The 26,751-nt window shown below is 37.5% G+C and overlaps 1 protein-coding gene across 2 annotated transcripts in view; it reads right to left on the bottom strand.

The window, feature by feature from the left end:
• Nucleotides 1-26,751, bottom strand: part of NUP98 (nucleoporin 98 and 96 precursor) — a 98,675-nt gene that overhangs the window by 64,972 nt on the left and 6,952 nt on the right. For both annotated transcript variants that reach the window (XM_043992441.1, XM_043992440.1), the window contains exons 2-6: nt 7,323-7,426; nt 5,767-5,868; nt 5,114-5,293; nt 4,558-4,697; nt 2,277-2,384 (exon numbers count right to left, since the gene is read on the bottom strand). In XM_043992441.1, coding sequence (XP_043848376.1) covers nt 2,277-2,384; nt 4,558-4,697; nt 5,114-5,293; nt 5,767-5,868; nt 7,323-7,398 — 606 coding nt within the window. In that variant the 5' untranslated portion in view covers nt 7,399-7,426. The remainder of the gene's footprint in view (nt 1-2,276; nt 2,385-4,557; nt 4,698-5,113; nt 5,294-5,766; nt 5,869-7,322; nt 7,427-26,751) is intronic.

Here is a 26,751-nt window from a genome sequence, read left to right on the forward strand (position 1 = left end):
ACAAGAATGATTAATTTCCCTAAAATGATTAATTTCATCACAGCAGCAAACATTTACATAACACTTATCATGTGCCAGGCACTGTACAAAGCACTTTAAAATTACCTTATTTGAACCTCACAATAACTCTGGCAAGCAGGTGCTATTGTTATCCCTATTTTACAGATGAGAGGTGAAACTAAGTACACATCTGAAGCTAGATTTGTACTCAGGTTTTCCTGACTTCATCATGGCATTCTACCCTCTACACAACTTAGACATTACACGCTAGACTTTAAAACCATATCCATTCTAAAATAAAACCAGAAAACAAAGCATTCTCTTAAAAGAATTCAACGACAACAAAAAACTCATGGAAAGCATTGTGTCGGATATTAAGGGAAGCACAAAATTTAGCTGAGACACTAAGTTCTGACTTCATGAAACTTATTATAGTGGGAGTATAAGATTCCAACATGGATAACACGCAGTCTTTTTTATTATAGTTAATGCATTAGAGGGTTAACAAAACCAAGTTAGAAGTAAAGTCTGAGGAGGAATGTTGTTAACACCAGGGAAATGGGAGCTTCAGGGAACATTTCCAGAAAAAAATGGTATTAGAATTGGGCCTTCAAGAATGGCTAGAATTCAATAATCAAAGAAAGGAAGGAAGGATATAACAGGAATAAATAATAGCATGGAGGGCTAAGAGTGCAGTGCAAGTCCAAATGACAGAAGGTTGTGAAGGTTGGCCAAAGCATGCAATATACAAAGGAAAGTAATGAGATAAGGCTGGAAAGGAAGGATAGCACCAGGTCATGTAAGGTCTTGAACACAAGCTAGAAAATAATAAGAAAACAGAAAAACCATTTAATATTTCTGAGAAGAGGAACTGTACAACTAAATCCATAAAGATTATTCTTTATTATTATTAAAGATTATTCTGATAGCATCTGTAGGATGGGTCGAGGCCAAGAAAGAATGGAGTTAAGACCATTAAGGAGGCTACTGCAAAAGTTCAATAATTCTTATTTGTTAAATGCATTAGTTCCCCTATAACCTGAAAATTTCCCCTAGCTTAATAAAACAGGCAATTTTCAAAGGAAGAAATCCAAGCTATCAACAGGCACATGAAAAAATGCTCTGAATCATGAATAAATAAGAAAAATATGAATTAAAGCAACTCAGATGCTTTCTCATACCCATCAAATTGACAAAGTTATCAAAAAATTTAAATGTTTTAAAGATTTTTAGGAAAACAGGTACATTTTCACTGTGAAGTGATGTAGCCATTCTGGAAAACAATCTGGAATTGTGCCCCCAAATCACTCAACTGGGTAAACACTATGACTGAGTGATACCATCACTAACTAGGCCTATATCTCAAAGTGATCAAAAGAAAAGGACAAGGACCCTTATGTAAAACATTTATGATAGCTCTTTTTGTAGTGGCAAAGAAACTAAGGAAGTGTCTATCAATTGGTAATGGCTGAACAAATTATAGTATACAAATGTAATGCAATACTGCTATGCTGGAAATGATAAAGGGAATTATTTCAGAGAAGTCTGAGAAGACTTGTATAATATAAAGGGAAAGGATCAAAAGAACAAGTTATACTATAACAAAAACATTTTAAAAGGAAACAATTTTGAAAGACAAGAATTCTGATCAATGCAATAACCAACCATGATTTCAGAGGATTGCATCTAGAGATGAAGCATGCTATTAACCTCCACACAGAGAGGTAATGGACTCAGGATGCAGAATAAGACACTGTGACAGCTTTGAAAGTTATCCAATACATTTATTTTACATATATAAAAGCAAGCTGTATAAGAGATCCATAATTTCATGTATAATTCTCTCCTGTTTATGGAAATGGTCCTTTTATTTGGTGTTTGTTAATTTCAGAATATTTTAAAAATTGAAGTTTTCTTCAGAAAAGGGCTACTTGTTTTACAAAAAAGCCTGGCTCATTTTAAGTTCATTAACAGTTTAATTGTAGAAGTAAAAGAATATTATGCAAAGATGATAATAGTTCATTTATAAGATACTTTATGTAAATTATCTCATTTGATCCCCAAAACAATCTCATAAATAGTACAAGAATTATTTATTATTATTCCCCTTTTACTGATGAGAAAACAACGAGTGTAGTCAGGTAAAGGGCAAAGTAGTACCAAAACCTACATCTGCTGATTTCAGTTCCAGTGCTCCTTCCACTATATCACAAAAGTTTGTTTGTGGATAAAGATATGGGGCCAAGCTTATCAATAATACATTGTAGTGTACTGACCTCCAATGATTTGCTTTCATATTCTTTCATAGCAGTAATACATTGGTGCTTGGTACTAATGTTGGTGCTAACTCCAGCTTTGACCATAGTATCTGTGCCAGTTGGAGGCTATAAAGGGAAGAAGAAACATGAAATTTTAACATCAAGCTTTATTTCTGCTGTCATCCTGTCATCATCTCAACTCCCAATTTCTGTACCAATTCTGTCCTGAGGGCCAGGTTGTAAATAATAGGAACAATATTTTAACGAGTGACATATATCAGTTTTATGTTTACAAAGGGATGTAGATAATTTTGTGTGAGGTCATTACTAAATTATTTCTCCATTTTGTGGATTAGGAAACTGAGCACAAGTGACTAACTATAGTTTACTTTAGCACTTCTTCAAATATGCAAGCATTTTTCACTTTTGCCCACATCACAGTACACCTAAATAAGTCAAAATAAATAGCGCTCTCGGACACCACATGGGTATACAAATCTAAGTTTAGCTAATCAATATTCAATTACTATGTGTGGAATAATTGTTTCCATAACATTATATACATACACCTACAAAAACTGTATTTTAGACCTGGTCAGAAACTTAAATTTATACTCTTGACTTTTACCCCTCTTTTGTTCCCAAACTATTTTTTAACTGTTGTGATTCTTTTAAAACATTACTATGGGGCAACTAGGTGGCGCAGTGGATAAAGCACCAGCCCTGGACTCAGGAAGACCTGAATTCAAATCCGACCTCAGACACTTGACACTTACTAGCTGTGTGACCCTTGGCAAGTCATTTAACCCTCACCGCCCCACCAAAAAAACTCCCCAAACCCCCAAACCATTACTTATCTTAAATTCAGTATTTTTGTTTGTTTGTTTGTTTGTTTGTTTGTTTTTTGTGGGGCAGTGGGGGTTAAGTGACTTGCCCAAGGTCACACAGCTAGTAAGTGTCAAGTGTCTGAGGCCGGATTTGAACTCAGGAACTCCTGAATCCAGGGCTGGTGCTTTATCCACTGCACCACCTAGCTGCCCCAAATTCAGTATTTTTAAGGCCTACTTCATACAAAGATACCCAAAGTGAAGTTTTCTCCATTTTCTTTCTTTCTTCTTTCATCCTTAAATGTACTAATTCATTACTACTAATGTACTAATGTAGCCATTCAGACTCCAAATTATTTTTTTCCAAGACAAATGAGGTTAAGTAATTTGCCCAGGTTCACACAGCTACCAAGTATTTGAGGCCACATTTGATTTTCTTGACTGCAGGGCTGGTGTGCTCTATGCACTGTACCACCTAGCTGTCCCCAACCCCCCTACCAAATTATTTATATGCACTACAATCCCATAAACACAGACTGATCATCACTACCACCAGGCATCACCACTGGCATTAAAAAATTCAATAATATCACAACTCTTACCATGTAATTTAAAGGCGGTAAGCAATTAATAAAGTGGGAAGGTAGTACAGAGTTAAGACACTGGGGCCTCCCCAACATGCATACACCTTTCTAAGGTACCAAGTACTCTTCCCTAATTGCAAAGGTACCAAATGGTCTGCAAAGGTGAAACAAAATAAATGGGCTTCCACTGAATTTCACAATCTGTAGGGTTCCAACTCCAATGCTAGCCAGAATAAAGGGTTAAAGGTGAAAAGGAGTCAGTGTACACTTCACTAGACTTCATATGTGTTAACCATCACCAAAAAAAGAAAAAAAAAGAAAAATGGGGGTCAGGCACGTGTCCACCTAATCAAAAGAAAACTTTCTAATAATCACAACCTGGGACACTCTAGAACAGATCGCTCCAAAAAGGAATCCATAGTACATTATTTTCACAGTCCCACTGAGCTGAGTTTTTGACACTACTTAAAATTCAAGTTAAAACATGTCAATTAGTATTATTAATAAATAAGATCTCATAATAGAAACCCAGTACCTAAATTAATAAAGAGCATGTCCATTGGGTGAATTCTGTCTGTTAATGTTTACAGTTGATAGCATAGCAGACTAGGTCATGTACTATAGAGACATAAAACTTTTTGGGCTGGGCGGGGTGGGGCAGGGCAAGGAGGGTTAAGTGACTTGCCCAGGGTCACACAGCTAGTGTCAAGTGTCTGAGGCTGGATGTGAACTCAGGTCCTCCTGAATCCAGTGCCAGTGCTTTATCCACTGTGTCACCTAGCTGCCCCCTACATAAAGCATTTTTAATGATCATTCTAAAAAGTAATCCTGGCATACAAAAGTCCTGGTGTTTTCTTCCAAAAAACAAAGGGGAAAAAAATTACTTACATTAAACTTTATGGTGGTTCCAGTAGGAGCTGCTGTAAAACTACTAGGTCCAAAAAGTGAGGTGGATGTGCCACCAAAGGGGTTGGAAGTTGTATTTGTGGTTCCAAAGAGACCTCCACTGCTAGTGCTTGTTCCAAAATCTACAATAAAGAAAAAAGAAATGCTAAATGGAGAGGATCTGAGTCTCTGGAATAAAAGACTTAGAATTTACATGCCCCTAGTACAGGACTCTATTCACAATAGCTGTTTAATAAAAATTTACTGAATCAAAATTAACCAAAACTCATGTATAAAGGTAATAACCTATCAAGGCAATAGTTATGTGTATATTTAGGATTAGGGATTTTTTTAAAGGGAAAGTAAGAAAACCATGATAAATTTCTCTTTTTAATCAATAATTGCATACCTTCTTCCCCACTACTTATTCTCTGAATTTTTCAAATCAGAAATTTAAACTTTTATGCCTTAGTTATGAGGTCACTGATTTAAAAAAAAAATTCCCAATCCTGTCCCATCTATTACTTATCTGTTCAATAATCAGCAATGTCCTACTTACTTCCAAAACCAGTAGGTTTATTTTGTGCAAAGGCATTATTCTGGGATGAGAAGAGACTTGTTCCGGTACTAGCAGCTCCAAACAAGCTATTTGACGTCCCTGTTGAGGTTCCAAATCCAAAGCCAGTGCTTGTAGAGGAGGTAGCTGGTTGGCTAAATGAATTTGACCCAAACAAGCCTCCTGAAAACATGAATGGAAAGAAAATTATTCTCAGGGAGAATTTCTTCCAATAGATGAATTCTAATACCACTTATAAGCATAATCCCCATAACGATACCCCATTGGGGCAGCTAGGTAGCGCAGTGGATAGAGCACCAGCCCTGGATTCAGGAGGACCTGAGTTCAAATCTGGCCTCAGACCCTTGACACTTACTGGCTGTGTGACCCTGGGCAAGTCACTTAATCCCAATTGCCTCCCCCCCCAAAAGATATCCCATCAATGTCATTTTCTGATGATAACATTAATATCATATAACCAAATGCCATCACAAAGCCATGAAATCCCATGTTAATATCCTCAGTCAATGATTCCTTTATTAAATTTACATTCTGATGGTACAACCTTACTGATGTTTTTGTGGAACCAATTAATGATTTTAAACAGGGTATGCCTACAATGGCCAATCAACAGAGTTGTTTATGCGCCATCCTACCTGGCTTTGTCTGTGTGTTTCCAAAGAGGCCTCCAGTATTATTGTTGGAGCCAAATGCAGATGTCCCAAATGCCCCTCCACTTGTGGTACCAAAACCAGTATCTGCAAAAGCAAAAATCAAGTAAAGATAGTTCAGCATGATTTGACCTGAAAACTATATTTCTTAATAACAATGTCAAAATTAACTCATTTTATTCTGTAGACCATAAAAACAAAAGTAATGATTCCAGACTGGGAGTCATAAGATTTAGATTCAAGTCCCTGCTGACATTCATCGACTTGCTATTTGGCCATGGACAAATCCTGTCCCCTCTTTAGAATCCCATTGTCTCCAGTAATCTAGTAAAGAGAAAATAAGGACCAAATGGCCCCCGTGTTAACTATTTATAGAGATGTATATGAGAAGGGCAAAGCTCAGACGTGAAAATTTAAAGATGCCCATCCTTCCAACTTGGTTTGATCCAGAAACATACATCTCCAAAGATTATTAAATTACATCAATGTTTAGTGTATTTTGTTTTTCCCAAAATAAGCTTCAAAGACACTCTTTTGTAGCCTAGAATTTAACAACCATCAATCCACAATTATTTGCTGAGGGACGTGACACTGTATCAGTGACAAGGTAGCTATGGTATAAACAGTAGGGAGAATGCTGGACTCAGTCTTGATTCAACCACTGTGATCCTAAACAAATTATTTTCCTCCTCTTTAAGATGAGGGGGTCTGATGGGAAAACTTATACAAACTAATGCAGAACAAAGTAAGCCAAAGGAAGAAAACTACATATCCAATGACTACAATGTGCATGTATGGAAAGAAATAAAAAACAGAAACTGAACACTGTATAATTATTAATGACAAAGCTTAATCCAGGAGAAGATAAAATATACCTCTCTACCTTCTTTGCAGAGGTGGGAGACTAAAGTATGGAACACCATTCATGTGTTGAATAGTTTTGCTGCTTTCTCCCTATTCCCCTCCTTTATTTTTCATAAGAGATGGCTCACTGAACAGAGAAAGAGGGAGAGCGTGTGTGTGTGTGTGTGTGTGTGTGTGTAAATGGCATCAAAAATATTTTAATAAAGTAAAATAAAATGAGACATCTGGGCCAGATCATAAGCTCTATTGAGCTCCAGATCTGATCTTCCCATAATGAACATTAAGAATTTCAAGAAATCTGGAAAGACTTGCAAGAACTGATACAAAGTGATGTTACCAGGAAACCACTGTCAGATATGATCCCTGTCTCAGTTGGTTTTCCTTAAATGTTTTTCTTTGTTACAAGGAAAGGCTCACTAATAGAATGAGACGGAAGTTTATAACTGGAAATTATTGCATTATAAAAATAAAAGGCCTCAATAAAACTTTAAAAAGTTAACAACTTATTACATTACTATTGGAACAAAGCCATTTCAAACTATATTTTTAAAAAATTTCTAGCATAAGGACCCAAAGTACAGATAGTTTTTAATACAAAACTAGGAGATGTTTTATTCTTTAAAATACCTACTTAAAAGTATTTAAGTAAATTTAATAATTAAAAAATCTTGACTTACTCTGTCCAAATGTTGAAGTCGTACCAAAGCCACCAGTGCCACCCCCAAAGGGAGTTCCAAATGATTTGTTAAACATCTTTGAAATGATTCAGCACTTCACAAAGCTAGGAAAAAGGAAAGATAAATACTTTCTTATAAGTAATAAGTACAATGCAAACTGGCTTCTGTAAAAGTACATTGTTTTGGGCAGCTAGGTGGCGCAATGGATAAAGCACCAGCCCTGGACTCAGGAGGACCTGAGTTCAAATTCACCCTCAGATATTTGAAACCTGGGCAAGTTACTTAGACCTCATTTCTGCCCCCCCCCCCAAAGTACAATGTTTCACTGATCATTGTTCAATCATTCCATATACTAGACAAACCTGGCTGGGCTGACTCACTATAGTGGAAAAGGAAGACATTATTCTTATTCATTATCACACTGAGGGATACAAATGTTTTAAATCCTATCTCTGATAGAACTCTAATCAATGCAACAACCAAATATGACTTCAAGAGATTAATTATGACGTCTGCTTTTCATCTCTTGGCAGAAGTGATGGGTCTGCCAGGAATGCCTAATGAAACTCAGTTTTAGACGGCAATGTGTTCAATTTTTTTATTAGAAGGGAATTTTATTTGTTTTTGGAAGTTTTATTTGTTAGAAGGGAAGCATCTATGGGGGAAGAGGAGTTGGTGGATAGTGATGCAAAAAAGGACCATCAATGAAACCTTGAAAAATTACAGGAGTATAAAAATACAGTTGACTCAGAAGCTAACAGATAAAATATTTTTGTTACTAAAGCATTAAATTCAAGATACCTTTATACAGAAGTTTTCAGTTTCATAGAAAATCCTCTTTTTCTGTTCTTTGTGTGTTGAAATATACAAGAGACAGTCATATGGCATAGTGGATAGTGTTGAGCCTAGAGACAGGAAGATCTGAGCTCAAATCAGACCTCAGGTACTCAGTAGCTGTGTAACCCTGGGCACATCATTTATCTCTAACTCAGTTTCTTCATCTGTAAAACGGGAATCTTAATGGCACATCTACTTCCCAGGGTGGTTATGAGGAAAAAATAATTATACGCAAGGCTTATATGACAGAAAACAAAAACAATATTGGAGGAGATGTCGAAAAATTGGGACACTGGGTGGAGTTGTGAACATTCTGGAGGATAATTTGGAACTATGCTAAAGGGTCAAAAAACTGCATACCCTTTGACCCAGCAATACCACTACCAGGTCTGTATCCCAGAGATTAAAGGAAAAGGAAAAGGTCCTATATGTACAAAAATATTTTTAGCAGCTCTTTTTGTGGTGGCAAAGAATTAGAAGTTAAGGGGATACCCATCAATTGGGGATGCTAAACAAGTTGTAGTGTATGATTGTGATGGAATATTATTGTTATAAGAAATGACAAGCAGGATGGTTTTAGAAAAACCTGGGAAGACTTAAATAAACTGAAACAAAATGAAGTAAGGAGATACAGGAGAAAACTGTACATACCAACAGCAATACTGTGTGATGATGAACAGTGAATGACTTTGCTATTCTCAGCAATACAATGATAATAAGACAATATATGCTTCTTTACTACCACAAAGATAGCTGCCATAGATATTTTAGAACTTATAGATTCTATTCCTTTTTCCCTGATTACCTTGGGAAACAGACCTAATAGTGGCATTCCTGGGTCAAAGAGTAGACATAGTTTTATAACTCTTTAGGCACAATTCCAGATTGCTCTCCAGAATGGTTAGATCAGTTCAGTTCCATCAATGGTGTATTACTGCCCCAGTTTTTCCACATCCCCTCCAACATTTTTATGGTTTTTCTCTATCATTTTAGTCAATTTGATAGGTGAAAGATATCTCAAAGTTGTATTAATTTCTATTTCTCTAGTCAATAATGATTTAGAGCATTCTTAAAATATGACTATATACAAATTTTATTTCTTCCTCGAGAAACTGCCTGTTCATACCCTTTATCAATGGGGGAATGACTCATTCTTATAAATTTGACAAAGTTCTCTATATATTTGAGATATGAAGACTTTATCTGACAAACTATTAAAAAGTTTCCCCCAATTTTCTGCTTTCCTACTAATCTTTGACATATTAGTTTTATTTGTTTAAAACCTTTTTAATTTAATGTAACCAAAATTATCCATTTTATATCTCACAATGCTCTCTCGTTTATTCATATATTCTTCTATATATGAATCTGATAAGTAGTATTTTCCATATCCTTCTAATTTACTTACGATGCCCTTTATGTATTTTGACTTTATCTTGGTAAATGGTGCAACATATTGGTCTTATACCTAGTTTCTCTGACTCTATTTTCCAATTTTCCCAATAATTTTTAGCAAATAATGAATGCTTATCTCCAAAACTTAAGTCTTTACATTGGTCAAACACAATGTTACTATAATCTTTTGTTTTGTTTTTTTGTTTGTTTTTTGCAGGGCAATGAGGGTTAAGTGACTTGCCCAGGGTCACACAGCTAGTAAGTGTCAAGTGTCTGAGGCCAGATTTGAACTCGGGTACTCCTGAATCTGAATCTACTCTATAATCTTTTACTACTATATATTGTATATCTCACTACCATTCTATTTCTTAATCAGTATCAGAGAGTTTTCAGAATTACTGCCTTAAAATCTGGTACTGCTGGACCTCCTTCCTTTACATTTTTTTTTCATTAGTTCCTTTGATATTCCTGATCTTTTGATTTTCCAAATGAATTTTATTATTATTTTGCTTAGCTCAATAAAATAACTTTTTGGTAATTTAAATGGGATGGCATTGAATAAGTAGGTTAATTTAGGCAGAATTCACTTTTATTGTATTGGCTCAGTCCACCCATGAACAATAAATATTTCTCTATCCAAATCTGAATTTATTTGTATAAAAAATGTTTTATAATTATGTTAATACAGTTCCTGGGTTTGTCTTAGCAGGTATATTTCCAGGTATTTTATACTTTTTATGGTTATTTTAAATGAACTATCTCTTACAATCTCTTCTTGCAGGGTATTTTTGGCAATATACAGATATTCTGTATATATGGGTTTATTTTATATTCTGTCACTCTGCTAAAATTGTTAGAATTAGCTTTTTAGTTGAATCTCTAGGATTTTCCAAGTATACCATCGTGTTGGTGGAAAAAAGAGTTTTACTACCTCACCACTCATTCTGTTTTCTTCAATTTCTTTTTCTTCTTTTATTGCTATTGCTGGCATTTCTAGTACAATTCTGAATAATACCAGTGTTAATGGACAACCTTGTTTCACCCCTGATCTTACTGAGAAAGCTTGTAGCTTATCTATGTTACAGATAATGCTTGCTAAAGGTTTTAGGTAGATGTTCCTTATCAGTTTAAGGAAAAATCCATTTAAACCCATGCTTTTCAAGTGTTTTTAATAGGAAAGAATGTTGGATTTTTTCAAAAGCTTCTTCATCTAAAAATCATGTGATCTGGGTTATTTTTGTTACTAATATCAATTATTTTATTTAGGATTTTTGCATCAATATTCAAGACAGACACCGGTCTATAATTTTCTGTTTTTGTTCTTCCTGGCTTAGTTATCAGTACCAATTCCAAAAATTTATGATGAAAAAATGTTATCCCCCTCTAGATAAAGAATTGATGGAGTCTGTTTTTAAAATTTTCTTAGTTTGGGGGATTTTTTTTTGGTCTGTTCTCTTTTGCAACATGACTAATATAGAAAAATACTTTGCATGACTGCACATGGATAATCTATATCCAAGTGCTTGTCTTTTCAAGGAGAGGAATGGGGAACAAAAAGTGAGGGAATATGGAACTCAGAATGTTAAAAATTGTCTTTACATGTAATTGAAGGGGAAAAAATAGAAAAAATGTATAAAACACTTTCCAAACCGGAAAGTGCTATATAAAAATGCCATTATTATTACTACTGTGTTGATATTTATCAAGTTCATAATAAAATGAAAAAATGTATTAACTAAAAATCCTCTATCAGGTCAATTCTGCAGAGGGTCATGATACACCATTCTACTTCCTCTTGTATTGGTATTCCCAATCCTGATCAATTTCAGTAAGCATGAGAAGCAAGGTAGTAGGAAATACACTAGACTGGAGAAAGTCTGCATCTGAATCCAGACTCTGCTACTTGGTCCTTGGGTTACCTTGGAAAAGTTCTCTTGTGCCTCAGTTTACTCATCTATTTAAAAGGGCAGCTAGGTGGTGGAGTGGATAGAGTGCCAGGCCTGATGTCAGGAAGACTCACCTTCCTGAGTTCAAATCTGGCCTCAGACACTTATTAGCTGTGTGACCCTGAACAAGTCTTACTTTAACCCTGCTGGCCTCAGTTTCCTCATCTGTAAAAGGAGCTGGAGAAGGAAATGGCAAACCACCCCAGACTGTTTGCCAAGTATACCCCAAGTGGGGTCACAGTGAGTCGGACATGACTGAACAGCAAAACTGTAGGGCAGGAGGTTGGGATAAGAGATAGGGTATATGGACCATATGACTTCCTAAAGTCCTCTGAATCTATGTTCTGATGATCCTACTATGTTAGATAAGAGCTTCAAGGCTAAAACTAAACAATCCCTTCCCCCTCGAGGAACTTTGTCTATTGGGAAAGATATAACATACACTCAGAAGTAGACATAACCTATTTTAAGGGTGGAGAAGTACATGGGCAACTCAAGGGGAAGGGTAGTTTTAAGGCTAAAATTCTAGCTATTCTGTCTAATATCCTTAATGAGTGGTCGCCAATAAATTATAAGCTTTAGCAAGAGTTAGGCTTTTTAGCATTTATTAAGGAGAATAAGAATTTGGTAAAGAGAGAAGAAAAGGCCTAGATTCCTATCTATTAAAGGGAGAGCACATTTCTAGCTCCCTTCTCCACCAGCATCCTCAGGAAAAGAGAGAGAGAGACAGAGCGCCCGGCTCCCCCTTCCTCCTCCCACCAGCAAACGTCACTTCCTGACGCCAAAGAAAAGATGCATGGTCTTGCCCTCAAAGACCTTCCTTTCATGGCAGAGCTTTTCTACAGTAAGTCTCCAGCAGGTGGCGTCATTCCAATTGTTACAGTAGCGGATCAGGTAGCACTTCAAGGAAAAGGTCATGTCTGAACTGAGCCTTGAAGGATGTTAAAAATTCTAAGAGACAGAGGTCACATAAGTTTCTTGAGGACAGGGATTGTCTCACTTTTCTATCTGTATTCTCAGCATTTATTATAGTGTCCTGAACATATTAAGTGCCTTTTTATTTATTCAAGGAATTGAATTATTGTTTCTAACCTGAGTGCTACCTTCAATAAAAAGTTGGTTTGGAAAGACAAATTTAAAGAAAATATTATTTGAACACATTGAGCTGGAGATGTTAGTGGTTTACCACCCAAGTAGGCAAAGAACCGGAAGAAAATATCACAAGAAGATTTTCCTCTAGGAACAGAAGTCAACAATGTTGAAAGCTATAACAAGATATGGATGTAGCATTTTCAATCCAATTTTGGGGTCAGAAGGTAAATTTCAAAGGATTAAGAAGTCCCTATGAGTCTATGATTATAGAAGACTTTTTCTAGGAGTTAGTCTGAGAAAGGAACAAGAGAAAAATCAGTTGAAATAGAAATGGAGAGTTAAAGGAAGTTCTGTGGATATGTAGACCTGGAAATATTTGCAGACAGCAATCAAAGAAAGAACCAATTGACAAGAAGAGACTGATGGTGAGATAAGACAATTCCGGAAAGCAATTTGAAATTATGTCCCAAAACTTACTAAATTGTATATATCCTTTGACCCAATTATATTTATTATGCCTATACTCCAAATATATCAAAGAAATAGGAAAACAACAGCCCTAAGTACAAAAATATTTATAGCAGTTCTTTTGGTAATAGCTATGAAATGAAAACTAAGGAAGTGCCCAACAACTGGGTGATGGCTAAACAAATTATGGCATATGAATATAATGGAATATTAGTAGTGAAATAGTGATAAGGGCTGGTTTCAGAGAAACCTAAGAAGACTTATTAATTGGTGCAAAGTAATGAACCAAGAAAAAAATTTATACAAAAACATTATGATAAAAAACAACTTTAAAAGACTAAGATACAATGAATGACCTAACAAGATTCCAAAGGACTGATAAAGCATGCTACCCAACTACTGACAGCTAGATAATGGACACAAGATGCAGAATAAAACAATTTAGGGCATAGTCAATATAGGACTCTGTTTCACTTGACTTTATGTACATGTTACATGGGGCTTAGGTTTGCCTTTTTCCCCAATTGACTGAGATGAAAGGGGGAGGGGACATAACAGGGAGGCAAAGAAACAAAAGAGGAAAAAAAGGCCACCAAAACATTTTTTAAATGCATAGAATAATAGTAAGAACATTAAGGCAATCTAGACAGCGTGCTATATAGAATTATCATTACCAGGATTAAGAACCCAAAAAGATGTATGAGTGCATTACCTTTCCCTCTTTTCAGAGGTGAGAGATCATGAGTTTGGGATACTGCACATGTCAGACATGTGTTGGTTAGCTTCTATAATCTGTCCCCCCACCTTTTTTTAATTATTGGGGGGGGGGGGCGGCTAGGTGGCGCAGTGGATAAAGCACCGGCCCTGGATTCAGGAGTACCCGAGTTCAAATCCAGCCTCAGACACTTGACACTTACTAGCTGTGTGACCTTGGGCAAGTCACTTAACCCCCATTGCCCCGCCAAAAAAACCCAAAAAACCCAAAAAACAAAACAAAAATTATATGAGAGGGGGCAGCTAGGAAGTGTAGTTGATAAAGCACTAGTCCTGGACTCAGGAGGACCTGAATTCAAATCCAACCTCAGACACTTGACACTTACTAGCTGTGTGACCCTGGGCAAGTCACTTAACCCTCATTGTCCCGCAAAAAAAAAAAATTTTTAACATATTTAAAAAATAAAATAAATTATACAGGACACCTCTCTGGGAGGGCAAGGAAGGATGACACACATTAGAAGTGTATCTTATGTAAAATAAATATTAATAAACATTTTGAGTGTAAAAGCTAAAATGCAAAAAGAGAACAAAGGTCAGAAAGAATTACTAACAAGCATACAGCTTTTAAAGTTAGATACTGAATTCATTATATACTTAAAGGCAAGCTGGGGGCAGCTGGGTGGCGCAGTGAATAGAGCACTGGCCCTGGAGTCAGGAGTACCTGAGTTCAAATCCGGCCTCAGACACTTAACACTTCCTAGCTATGTGACCCTGGGCAAGTCACTTAACCCCAACTGCCTCACTTAAAAAAAAAAAAAGCAAGCTGTAATCTAAAAGATTTGCAGTTTCATGTAAATCCTCCTTAGATATGAAAATGTTCAATTTGTTTTGGTGTTAAGAAGAGAAAATTTAAAACTGCAACAAGGAGGCATCAGAGCGTGGTCCAGAATCAACTACAAAAGAAAAAAAACTTGTAGTCAGGTTGAGATCAGATAACAAATTTGAAGGCTTCTTGCAGGGATATTTATCAACAAAGAAATAGGAGCTGAGGAAACAGGTAGTGTTAAGTTGATTGGGAAATGGCTAGAAAAAGTACAGTATATGGATGTTGCATAATGTTATGAGAAAGGAAAACTATGAAGAAACCAGATAAGATCAGGAGGAACAAGCATTTAGTAAATGCCTACTATGTCAGTGTGTTAATTAAGCCCCTTTCCATATATTATCTCATCTGACCTTGATAAGAACCCTGGAAGGTAGGTGCTATTATTATTCCCACTTATAGCCTACTGGCTGAGGAAATTGACGCAGGCAAAGGTGAAGTAACTTGACCAGAGTCACAAAGGAAGTCATCTGAGGCTTTTTTTCAACTCAGGTCTTCCTGATTCAGCACTCTATCCCTGTGCCACCTAGCAGCCACTATATGAACTGAGTCAAAATCAAGTAAGCAGAAGGAAAATTCATATCTACTACAACAATTACAACAACAAAAATAATCAAGCTGAATGGTATGTAATTATAATGACCAAAAAAACCTCTTTACACTGAAAAAGTATACCACCATCACCAGCCCTTTTCCCTTTTGTGTGAAGTCTCTAATAAAATATTGCATGTCAGATTCACTCACTTCATTTGTATATTGGTTATACTGAGCTTCTTTGTTATATTCAGAGTAGAGAAATATTAAGTAAAGGTTAAAAAAAAGATATCAAAAACATTTTTAAAGAAAGTAGATAATGTAGATTGCCAAATGTACCACCTCTATATTTCAATATTTAAGCCTGATCTCACAATCTGCCATTTTCATGTTTCCTTTATAGTAAATGACCCAACCTACTACTTTGCTGGGAAGACTAAGACCATATGATTTCAGCTCCCTTAGCATCTTCCTCTACTCCTCAAACTTTCTTGGCATCAGCACTCTCTCTAGGTCTCCTGGATAACAAAAATATTCACCAACACTAATCCCTCAACCTGGGCTCCCAGAAGCTACTCATTCCCACCTCCTCTAAGACCTTGCTCCAGAAATCAGTTCCTTCTTCCATTCATTCCCTTGTCATTGTCCTACCTCCGCAGTAGCAGATATTTCTAATACTAAAAATCCCTTAAGTTGAGTCTTCTATTCTACCCAACTCTCAAACTATTCCCCTCCCCGTTTTACTAATAAAATTTATGCTTAATGACTCTACTTTTTCACCACTCACTCTCTTCAGTCCTTTCTACCAGGCTTCTTATCCTGTCCCAATGCACTGAAACTGTTGCCACCAAAGGACCTCATTGTCAAATATGACAGCCTCATCCCTCTATAGTTCTGACTACTCCCCCTCCTACTACTCTCCTCCCTAGAATTCAGAAATGTCACTCTCCTCTTTAACCATTCATACTGTCTTCTTTGCTGAGTGTTCATCTTCCCAGCCAAATAATGTATTACCCAAGGGTGTCTTTTCTCAATATATATTCACACTCATGGCATTTCACTTTCTCAGCTTCCAATAGCAACTTTATGCCTATGATTTCCAAAGCCTCTCTTCTAAACTTTAGAACTGTATCTCCAATTGCTGTTAGAACATTTCTATCTGCTATCAGGCTACCTCTACTTGACTATCCCATCACCTCAAGCTCGAATATACAAAAACTAAGCTTTTTTACATTTTCCCCTGCTACTATTCTTGATTTCACTATTTCTATATGCAAAATGCAGAGTCTTTCATGTTATCTTTGACTTCACTTTCATCTCCTAAATGTAATTGATTAGTACATCCTGTGAATTCTACCTATACAACAAGCCTCACCTCTTTCCTATTTCTACTGAAAAACACCTAGTATTGACCCCCTCATTACCAACCTTTAGGAATTGCAAAATGTTTGTCTAATAAACTTTCCCTCCTCTACATCATGGCTAGAAAAAAAGTGGCTCCAACAAGAAGCTAAAATTAGACAAGAGAGAGCAAAAGTGCTACACTGTTACTTCTGATACAGGAAAAAGAACCAGAGAAATCCTTTACTTCTTAAAAGATGTACAAGAATAACAGGATGAGAAGGTATGAAAGGGTTAAGATCTGTATTAGTAGAAGGAATTCCAACACCAGTCTTTTCCTTTATTAAAGGATAAACTCCTTGAAAGCAGGGAGTAAATCTTACCAGTTCCTGCCCTCACACCCAGCCTGGGGCCTTGCAAACTTTTGCTGAATTAGAACCCTTAATAACCCATCCAAATGAATGCCCACTTCTTCAAATTTCCACAGGAAAATGAAGGTTTTCAAAGGAATAAAAACGTATTAACTCATGCCCTCCAGTATCTAAGTATTAATGATCTATTTTTATACTCAATGCAGCACTATTTCTGGAAGACTCCTTATCTTTCTTGAGCTAACTTGTTGCTCCATTTATCTTTCAACAATAAATACTGGAGTTGATAACTGCTCTAAATTTTATTGCCTTTACATTTTACCAAGTATCAACCAATTAAGTTATATATACTTCACTACACCAATTAGTCTCTAACTCCCCTTTCTCAGAGATTCTTAGATGTGTTTGGCAAGAGTTGTAACTGCCACCCTTCAATAGACCTTTTGAATTCTCACTGATGAGTTAATTCAGAACTCATAACCACATAGGAGTAACTAAAGCTGATAACTTTGATAAGTATTAGCTTATTTGTGTTCACTCCATTTTATGTATATTCTACAATCTTGCTAGATTTCTCAAGTACATTATAGTCTCAACCTACTTTTCATACTTAAAATATTACTAAATCTATAAATATATTACTGTATGATCTTCATAGGGGATACACTCTGAGGCATGTTTCCAATAAATTACAGGTCTACCTTAAGCTATCCATTCTCATCCAACTCCTTAAAAACCTTAAACTGCCATAAAAATGTTGAATTGGTAACAACAACCATGTCCATTTGCTACAATTATGAGTCAATGGATAAGGAAGGAACAAAGCTTGGTGGACCTTGACAGGCTCTAGAGCCATAAAAGGAACCTCATTAGCATCAAGCTCTACCAACTGAATAATAGTCTAACTCCTGATGTTGACATTCAGTTTAAAATCTTTAATGATAAATTAATCATTTCTGGCCAGGTCTAAAATGATGACTTCCTATTGACCTATGTGATATATTTTTTTTTTGGTGAAGCAATTTCGGTTAAGTGACTTGCCCAGTGTCATATGGCTACTAAGTGTCAAATGTCTGAGGCCAGCTTTGAACTCACATCCTCCTAACTCCAAGGCCAGTGCTTTATCCACTATGTCATCTAGCTTCCCCTGACCTTGAACTTTAAACTCATTCCAGCATTAATTTTCTTTTTCTATAAAATGGCATTACACCTGTCTCATTTAGCTCAAAATAAACCTACCCCAAAAAACGAACAAAACTATTGTGCTAAGATAATTTCTGTAAAGCACTTTGCAAACTGTTAAACACTTCATAAATATGAACTGTAATAATAAGATGGAAAATTATGGGTCACCTGACATTTTAAGATTGATTTCTAGGAGTGAGGGATCATAGAGCTAGATAGAGCAAGAAGAACTTAACTGCTCGTTTACAGATCATGTGAAAAGTGAATATATTTTTTTAAATGATCATTTTCTTTACATCACTCTAATTTCACCCTGTATTCCTTCTCCTTCCTCCCAAAGAACCGTCCCTAACCATCTTTTTTTAATTTATTTGTTTTTTGCATTTTTTGCAGGGCAATGAGGGTTAAGTGACTTGCCCTAGCTGCCCCCTAACCATCTTTTAATAGATAGGGGAGGTTGTATATGAGACCACAGAAAATGCTGAAATTGAAAGTAGATGCTAGGGGCAGCTAGGTGGCGCAGTGGATAAAGCACCGGCCCTGGAGTCAGGAGTACCTGAGTTCAAATCCGGCCTCAGACACTTAACACTAGCTGTGTGACCCTGGGCAAGTCACTTAACCCCAATTGCCTTACCGAAAAGAAAAAACAAAACAAAACAAAAAAAAAGAAAGTAGATGCTAGGCATAGACAGGTTAGACTTGTCCAAGGTCACTTAAGGAGCACTTCCTACAGAGAAATCTGAGAACATTTTTTGGTATGCATCTTCAATATTGGGGAGAGAATGGAAGAAGTGGAAAGTCTACAACAGGATGCAGCAGAAAAGCCCTGGGCTGAGAGGGCAGAACATCTGAGTCCTAAGCCTAACATGGCTGCTCAATGAGTGGTGTGAGCCTTTCTGAATCTGTGTCATCGCTTGTAGATAAAGGAGGCTGTAATGATAATTTATATCACTCATTAGAATACACAAAACGCTTTCTAAGCTAAATTCTAAAATCTCTTCTAGTTCTAACATTCTTTTTGTTTATTTTTTGTTTTTTGCAGGGCAATGAGGGTTAAGTGACTTGCCCAGGGTCACACAGCTAGTAAATGTCAAGTGTCTGAGGCTGGATTTGAACAGAGGTTTGTTTTCCTGAATCCAGGGCCGGTGCTCTATCCACTGTGCCACCTAGCTGCCCTCTAACATTCTAATAAAGTTAATCCAGCCTAAATCCACAAAACCAAAAACTGCTGCAGAGATTAACTCCATTCTAAAGACCCCTACAAAGAAGCCTACCCTCCACAGTCGAAGCCTCTCTTCTTGGGTCTGGAAATATTAATAAACAACCCCCCCCATATCTTTACAGCACTTTAAAGTTGTACATATAGTCACTTTAAGATTTGTAAAGCATTTTCCTAACAACCTCCTTACCATGTAAACCCAGCTGGCTCAACTTCCCCAACCTTTCAACCCAAGAACACAGGGATTCCAAGTAGCTTTATAAAAAGACAACAGCTAAAATTTTAGAATAACCCAACATTCCCTGTCATGATGTTGAATGTCTTCAAATCTTACAATACTCACTTTAAAAAATAACATAGAAAAATGTCTACCCTCTCAGGATATATCCCCAATGAGCAAACAAGTATTTACTAGCACTTACTAATACTGGCCAGGCACAATAATGAGTCATACAACAAAAAGGATACAATACAAAATGGAGACAGTTCCTGTCCTCGAGGAGGTTTTCTTGTAGGGGAATACATGTTCACTGATGAGCAAATATAGTTTATATATACACATACATACATATGTATATAAAAGGAAAAAATGACTGATTAAGAGAAAAACCAACAATTTGGGGAAAGCCTTTTGAAGGAGATGGTATTTGAGGGGCTCACCCAGATGGGAACCAAAGGATTCCAAGAGGTAGAAGTGAAGAGGGAGGGCCCTGCAGACACTGGAAGCAGCCTGTGCTAAGGTAAGAGGGAAGAATTGGAATGTCCCATACAGAAAACAACAAATAGCCCAGTTTGGCTGGATCATGGAGTTCAAGGAACAGAAGGCCTAAAAATAGACATACAGAGTTGTGTAAGGTGCACTAGTTGAGGAATTAAGAGACCTAAGTTCAAGTCCTGATTTGCCTTTGCTAAATGTTTAACTACAGACAAGTCACTTACCTTCCTGTGACTATTCTATCTGCACTACCAATTTCACAGGGTCATTGTGAGGAGGCCCTTTGTAAACCTTAAAGCACCACACAATGATTACTTTTTTAAACCAATTAGTCTTCAACCTTGGAGCCCCTTCTCAGTCGACTGTTTAACTGGACCCTAAGGTTCTCTGAATGAATTAAAAACCTACAAGAATCCAAGGAAAAGAAGCTAAGCATCTATTTCCAATTTCAGCATTTTCTGTGGGATGTGGTAGGTTGCTACCCAAGTTCCTGTGGACCTCATATACAACCTACACACCACGAATCTATTAAAAAATTGTTAGGGATGGTTCTCTAGGAGGAGGAAGAAGGAATACAGGGTGTACAGGGAGAAATTAGAGTGATGTAAAAATGATAATATATTTATTCATTATAATATGTAATATATTCACTTCTCACAATTTATCCTTTCCTGCCTGATTCCTTCCTTTCACATAATTCACTTAAATATGCCTATTCTTCTGTCATATTACTTGTCTATTCATTTCTGCCCTCAGTCACATACAGCTCTAATAGACCCCATAATGAATCAACTATATGAAGTACACAAATGTACATGTGCACACACATTCTTCCTTAAAGGAATATCATAGGAAAGATGCTCCACTACTTAGTTGATAGGCAGGTGAATAGATGTAGCACTCCACTAAGCCAAATGGCTATGGATTTGTTCATGTTTGGGAGGGGAGATTTAGGTCACTGTGGACAGCATATGTCAGAGAGAAATAACTCTTTAATTGGTAAGGTGAGAGTTCAGAAAGCTACAAAGGCCTTTTGGATGTTGGGTACTAAAAATATGTCAGTTTTTTAGATTTTGGCTTTGTAGATGGGCTTTGGCCCAACAACTTAATTAGTACATAGTTGTTTTGACTGCCTTGTCTTGTGCCTACCACTTGGGTGGCTGTCTTTGGGGGTAAATGTCCAGTTGTGAGTACCATGCTTTAAGAATCACAATGAAAATCATCAAGGTTTTGGGAGGCTGGCACATTCCTCATCTCTTCTAGAAACTCCCAGGTCCTTTCAAGACTCAGCCCACATGCCATTTCCTTTGTGAAGCCTTTCCTAATTCATCCAGTAACTCTGTCTTATGGGGGTGGGTTTTTTTTTGGGGGGGGGGGGCGGGAAAGGCTGGCATAACCTGTTTTCCGATTCTATGACTAAAAAAGAAGATATGGTTTGGGTTGAGCAGTTTCTTCTGGTTCTAAATTCCAGGATCCATATTCCTACAGTTATGGAATTTGCAACTTAATTAAGGAATAAGATACATATGAAAAATCAAAAATCAAGGAAAAATTGTATCACAATGTGCAACCATGTAGGTCAAGATAAACAAGGAAATCTGAGAGACACCTAATGGAGGACTTAGACCCTACCATAGTCCTGTATGAACATATGATATTTGGACCTACAGGGATGGGAGGGAAGTAAAATCTAAAAAGTACAGAAATACAGAAGGGAATGAGTATGACACTAAATTTCAAATACTGAGCAAAGTACCTAGAACATAGCAGACATTGATTCAGTGGGACAATGATTCATTAACATGTTGGGGCTTTTTAGTGAGGGGAGAGGGTGGAAAAGCAACCATGGATCAGTCTAAATCTTAATAACCTAACAGTAAACATATGGTATATGCATTTTTTTCTGTCTTTAAGCCACTATATATGTCATTCCTTCTCCTTGGAACACATACTCCTTTCCCTCTTCTAAGGGACCATGTTACTAGTCCATTGTAAACCCTTCCTTCATTCCTTCTTACTCCAGTTACCAAGGTAGCTCATTCCACAGTCTCATTACTAGAGGTACTTAAATCCCTATTACTGTATTTGGTTATGTAATGTCATTAAGTTTATCACATGTGTGGTGGAGGTGCTGTGTGAGTCACAAGCATTTTACATTTGCCATATTTTTAGTTGGTTGGATTTTTTTTTAATTTGCTATATTTTTAGAAACACTATACAAGGCAGTTTTTCCTTTTCAACTCCATGTTACCTACTGTAGTGCTCTCTCCAAGTGAATGAAATGATACCACTAAAGTGATTGTTAAATCTGGCCTCAAAATTTGGAATACATACTCTAGAATATTTGCAAATAAACATTCCAAAATGGAAAACAAAAAACTACATGAGACATTAAAAATCTATACCACCAAAGATTTTAAATAAAATGGTTCATCAAATTATAATCATGTCTATATGAAGTCGTCCAGTGAAGAGAATTAGAGATCAGGGCAGTTTCTTATTATTGTAATATACCACAAAAATTACTTTCCCTATTTTTAATCCATAAAAGGATTTTCCTCCATAGGTATCAAGTTTAAATAGCTAATGAAAACTTTAGGGCAGCTAGATGGTGCAGTGGATAGAGCACCGGCCCTGGATTCAGGAGGACCTGAATTCAAATCCAGCTTCACACACTTGACACTTACCTAGCTGTGTGACCTTGGGCAAATCACTTAACCCCAGTTGCCTCACCCCCCCACACACACCCCCAAAAAGAGCTCTCTAATGAAAACTTTAATCAGGTTTTCAAAACACTTTTAAAAGATTTAATTTCTTCTCAGTCTCCAATATGTACACTGAAAGTTGTTTAATCTTTCTTTTATTATTATAATTATATATTATCATATCTTCCCATTCCTAATACTTCCCTTACCCATACTTCCCACAATGACCTCAAGCTGCCCTGCCAAACAAGAGCCTCCATCCTTTGGCCACTTTGCTGCCTACTCACCTCTTTCTTTATCAATCCCTCTCTTTATCAAACATACAATGTATCAAGGTACCATTAGGAGATACCCTGTTTTACAGTGCTAAGGCCCAGCAAGCAAGCGGTGCCCTGAGCTTGGCATAACAACAACCCTTTGCACTTACCTTCTGTAACTGATGGTCTGTACCAACAGGCACAGACATAAATTCCTGCTATGAATGGACTTTATGTCACTAGATAACCTTATTTCACTGATACTGTTGTGTCTCACTACTGTTGTTAGTATTCATGGTCTGACTCTTTGTCTAGCCACAAACACTATAAATCAAGGTTTGGTCATACTAAAGTGGGTTCTCCCCACTGGGGATGGGGGCCCCTGAACATGTGTCTAGTTTGCCTTTTTGCTTACAAGCCGTTTTCCTCACTTTGAAATTAAAACTTATGCTTGATTCCTGACTCTCCAGTCTCTAGCCTGCTCTGTTCAGCTCCAGCCATCCACAGGTGAGAAGGATTCTGTGTGCCAATAAGTGTATTTTACTACAGAGGTAGGTTCATTATTGGAACATATGAAATAGGCAGAGCTGGGACCAGAGTACTTATCAATGGCAATATGTACACAAAGTACTTTCAACTTTTAGACCATTATCCTGATTAATTGCTTTCTTTTAATTAATTGGTCTTATTTGACTGGGGTTTTTTTGTTTTGGTTTGGTTTTTTGGTGAGGCAATTGGGGTTAAGTGACTTGCCCAGGGTCACACAGCTCGTAAGTGTCAAGTGTCTGAGGCTGAATTTGAACTCAGGTCCTCCTGACTCCAGGGCCGGTGCTCTAATCCACTGCGCCACCTAGCTGCCCCTATTTGACTGCTTTTAACATATAAAAATGTCTCCCCTTGTATTAGGGGTCCAGTACCAAAGCTGAGGAAGGCTACCAGTCTCAATTTGTGGGGCAATTGGTATACATTGCTTTTTTCTTTCTTTCTTTCTTTTTTTTTTTTTGCGGGTCAATGAGGGTTAAATGACTTGCCCAGGGTCACACAGCTAGTAAGTGTCAAGTGTCTGAGGCCAGATTTAAACTCAGGTCCTCCTGAATCCAGGGCTGATGCTTTATCCACTGTGCTACCTACCGACAGGTATACATTACTTAAGAAATCAAAATGTGGGACCTTCAATAGTAATAGAGAAGTTTGGAAGAAGGGTGGGTTTGGCCAGAAGCAAAGTGAGTTGTGTTTGAGATGCCTATAAGACATCCAATTAAAAATATCCAATAGGTAGTTTATGATGTGAGGCAGGTACTTGAGATGGATATACACATATGAGATAAGTAAAGTACTTTGCAAATCTTCAAGTATTTTAGGCATCACCTATTTGGAGATAACCCAACCAATGAGAACTGATGAAATCACCAAATGATAGAATACATAGAAATAAGAGGGCCCATGACAGAACCTTGCAGAACATCTATAATTGGAGGAGGTGGTAAGCAGTAATATGGGCAAAAATGCAGCAATAGAGACTGAGAAGGATCAGACAGACATGTAGAAGAGAACCAATAGATTACTATGCCACAAAACTCAATATCCAGGAAGATAAATTGATTAATAAAGTCAAATGCAGCAAAGTGGTCAAGAAAGATGAGGATAGGGGCAGCTAGGTGGTGCAGTGGATAGAGTACCGGCCCTGGATTCAGGAGGACCTGAGTTCAAATCCAGCCTCAGACACATAACACTTACTAGCTGTGTGACCCTGGGCAAGTCACTTAACCCCAATTGCCTCACTTAAAAAAAAAAAAGATGAGGATAGAAGATAGTTATATCTGTCAACTAGGAGGCTTTTGGTAACTTTGAAGAGAGTAGTTTCAGTTGAGTCATGAGACGAAACCAGAGGAGAAGCAGAGGTACAGAGGATAGATAGTTTTCTCAAGAAGTTTATCAGAAGAGTAAGAGAGATATAGGACTAGCTAGAAGGGGTAGCAGGATCTAATGAGGGTTTATTTTTTTTGTTTGTTTGTTTGTTTTGTGGGGCAATGGGGGTTAAGTGACTTGCCCAGGGTCACACAGCTAGTAAGTATCAAGTGTCTGAGGCTGGCTTTGAACTCGGGTCCTCCTGAATCCAGGGCCAGTGCTTTATCCACGGAACCAACTAGCTGCCCCCTTAATGAGGGTTTCTTAAGGACAGAGAAGACCTGGGAATGTTTGTAGGAAACAGAGAAGCAATCAACAGATAGCAATCATTAGTTGAAAATGGGTGCTGGTGGTAGAATGGTATCGATGGATATCTGCAGGAAAGACTGGGAAGGGATGGAATGATGAGTACATATATATGACTGTAGGGGGCAGCTGCAGCTAGGTGGCACAGGGGGTAAAGCACCGGCCCTGGATTCAGGACGACCTGAGTTCAAATACGACCTCAGACACTTGACACGTATGTATGACCTTGGGTAAGTCATTTAACCCTCATTGCCCTACCCCAAAAAACAACCCACTTTTGCTGTAGCACAGCAAAAGGCTCTAGAGTGAAGGAGGAAACAGCAGAGAAATGATGCTGGGGGAGGTTAGAGAAGAGGGAAAGGGAAGGGGGCCAGAAGAGAAACTGGAAATAATGGCCAAAATTTCTTTGGTGAAGTATGAAGCAAGATCTTCAACTGAAAGGGTTGAGGGAAAGGGTTGCTGTGGGAAGCATGAGAACGGAGGAATATGTTCTAGATGCCAAAATGACAGAGTAATAGGAAGCAGTGTACTAAATTCCTCCTCCCCTCCCCAACCCCTCCCCCCATCACAACCATCACTCCAAATAGATCTAGAAAATGCACCAGACAAGAATCCTGAGGGGGAAATCCATGGAAAAGTTACATTAAGTCTCTTACAGCTCAGCCTGGCATAGAGAAACAGAGAGAAAGAACATTAAGGTCTGGCCCAGAGATACTCCAGAACCCAAAGAGAGGCTGTACACCAGGGCAAGAAAAGATCCCAAAACCAAACCAGGGCCCATGGTGGGAATGAATGACACCTGGCAGCTTTGCTGCTCATTACCCAATTCTAGGTCACAGATCCAGGGCAGACCTACACCCTGGAGGTGGTATTTAGAGCAAGGAGCAGTAGCAGGCTCCAGGTGTATACAGAGAAGAGTAAGTTCAGAAGCAAGCAACAATGGTATGGTGCGATTTAGATCTCAGGAGCAGAAAAGGGTCTCAGTTCCAGCTTTTAGCCTAGTCTGAAGCCTACGAAGGAATTTAAAACAGCAGAGATTCTCAGCTGACTCATAAGTGGCTGAGTCCAGCAACAGTCTATTATATTTTTAAAGTTATAAACATTTTTATTTATAGTTTTGGGTTCCAACTTTTATCTCTCCTTCCCTTCCTCCCTTCCCCCCTTCCTGAGGTAAGCAATCTATTACTGCTTGGACCAAACCTTGGGTCATAAACTTGCAGAGCTCAGAGTAGAGGGGCAGTATTCAAACTCTGCTCTGGATCTAATCACTGGGAGCATTGAAAGCTTGTAAGTCCCCAGCCTGAGCTTTCCCCGAGAGCCTGGAATAACCCAATGTTCAAAAACCTCCAAGAAAACCAGGAACAGAATCAGTCTACATCTTCCTACCAGTAGTGCCCAGAGCCTGGCCTTAATATCAAGTCTGAAATCAGGAAGTCTGGAAGAATGAGAAAAAAAAACAAGAATCTCACCATAAAAAATGGGGACAGAGATACTCAAGACACAAACCCAGAAGACAAGGACTCCAAAACATCTAAAAACAAAAACACATT

The sequence above is a fragment of the Dromiciops gliroides genome, chromosome 3 (genome assembly GCF_019393635.1).
Source record: "Dromiciops gliroides isolate mDroGli1 chromosome 3, mDroGli1.pri, whole genome shotgun sequence".
Classification (NCBI taxonomy): Eukaryota; Metazoa; Chordata; class Mammalia; order Microbiotheria; family Microbiotheriidae; genus Dromiciops; species Dromiciops gliroides.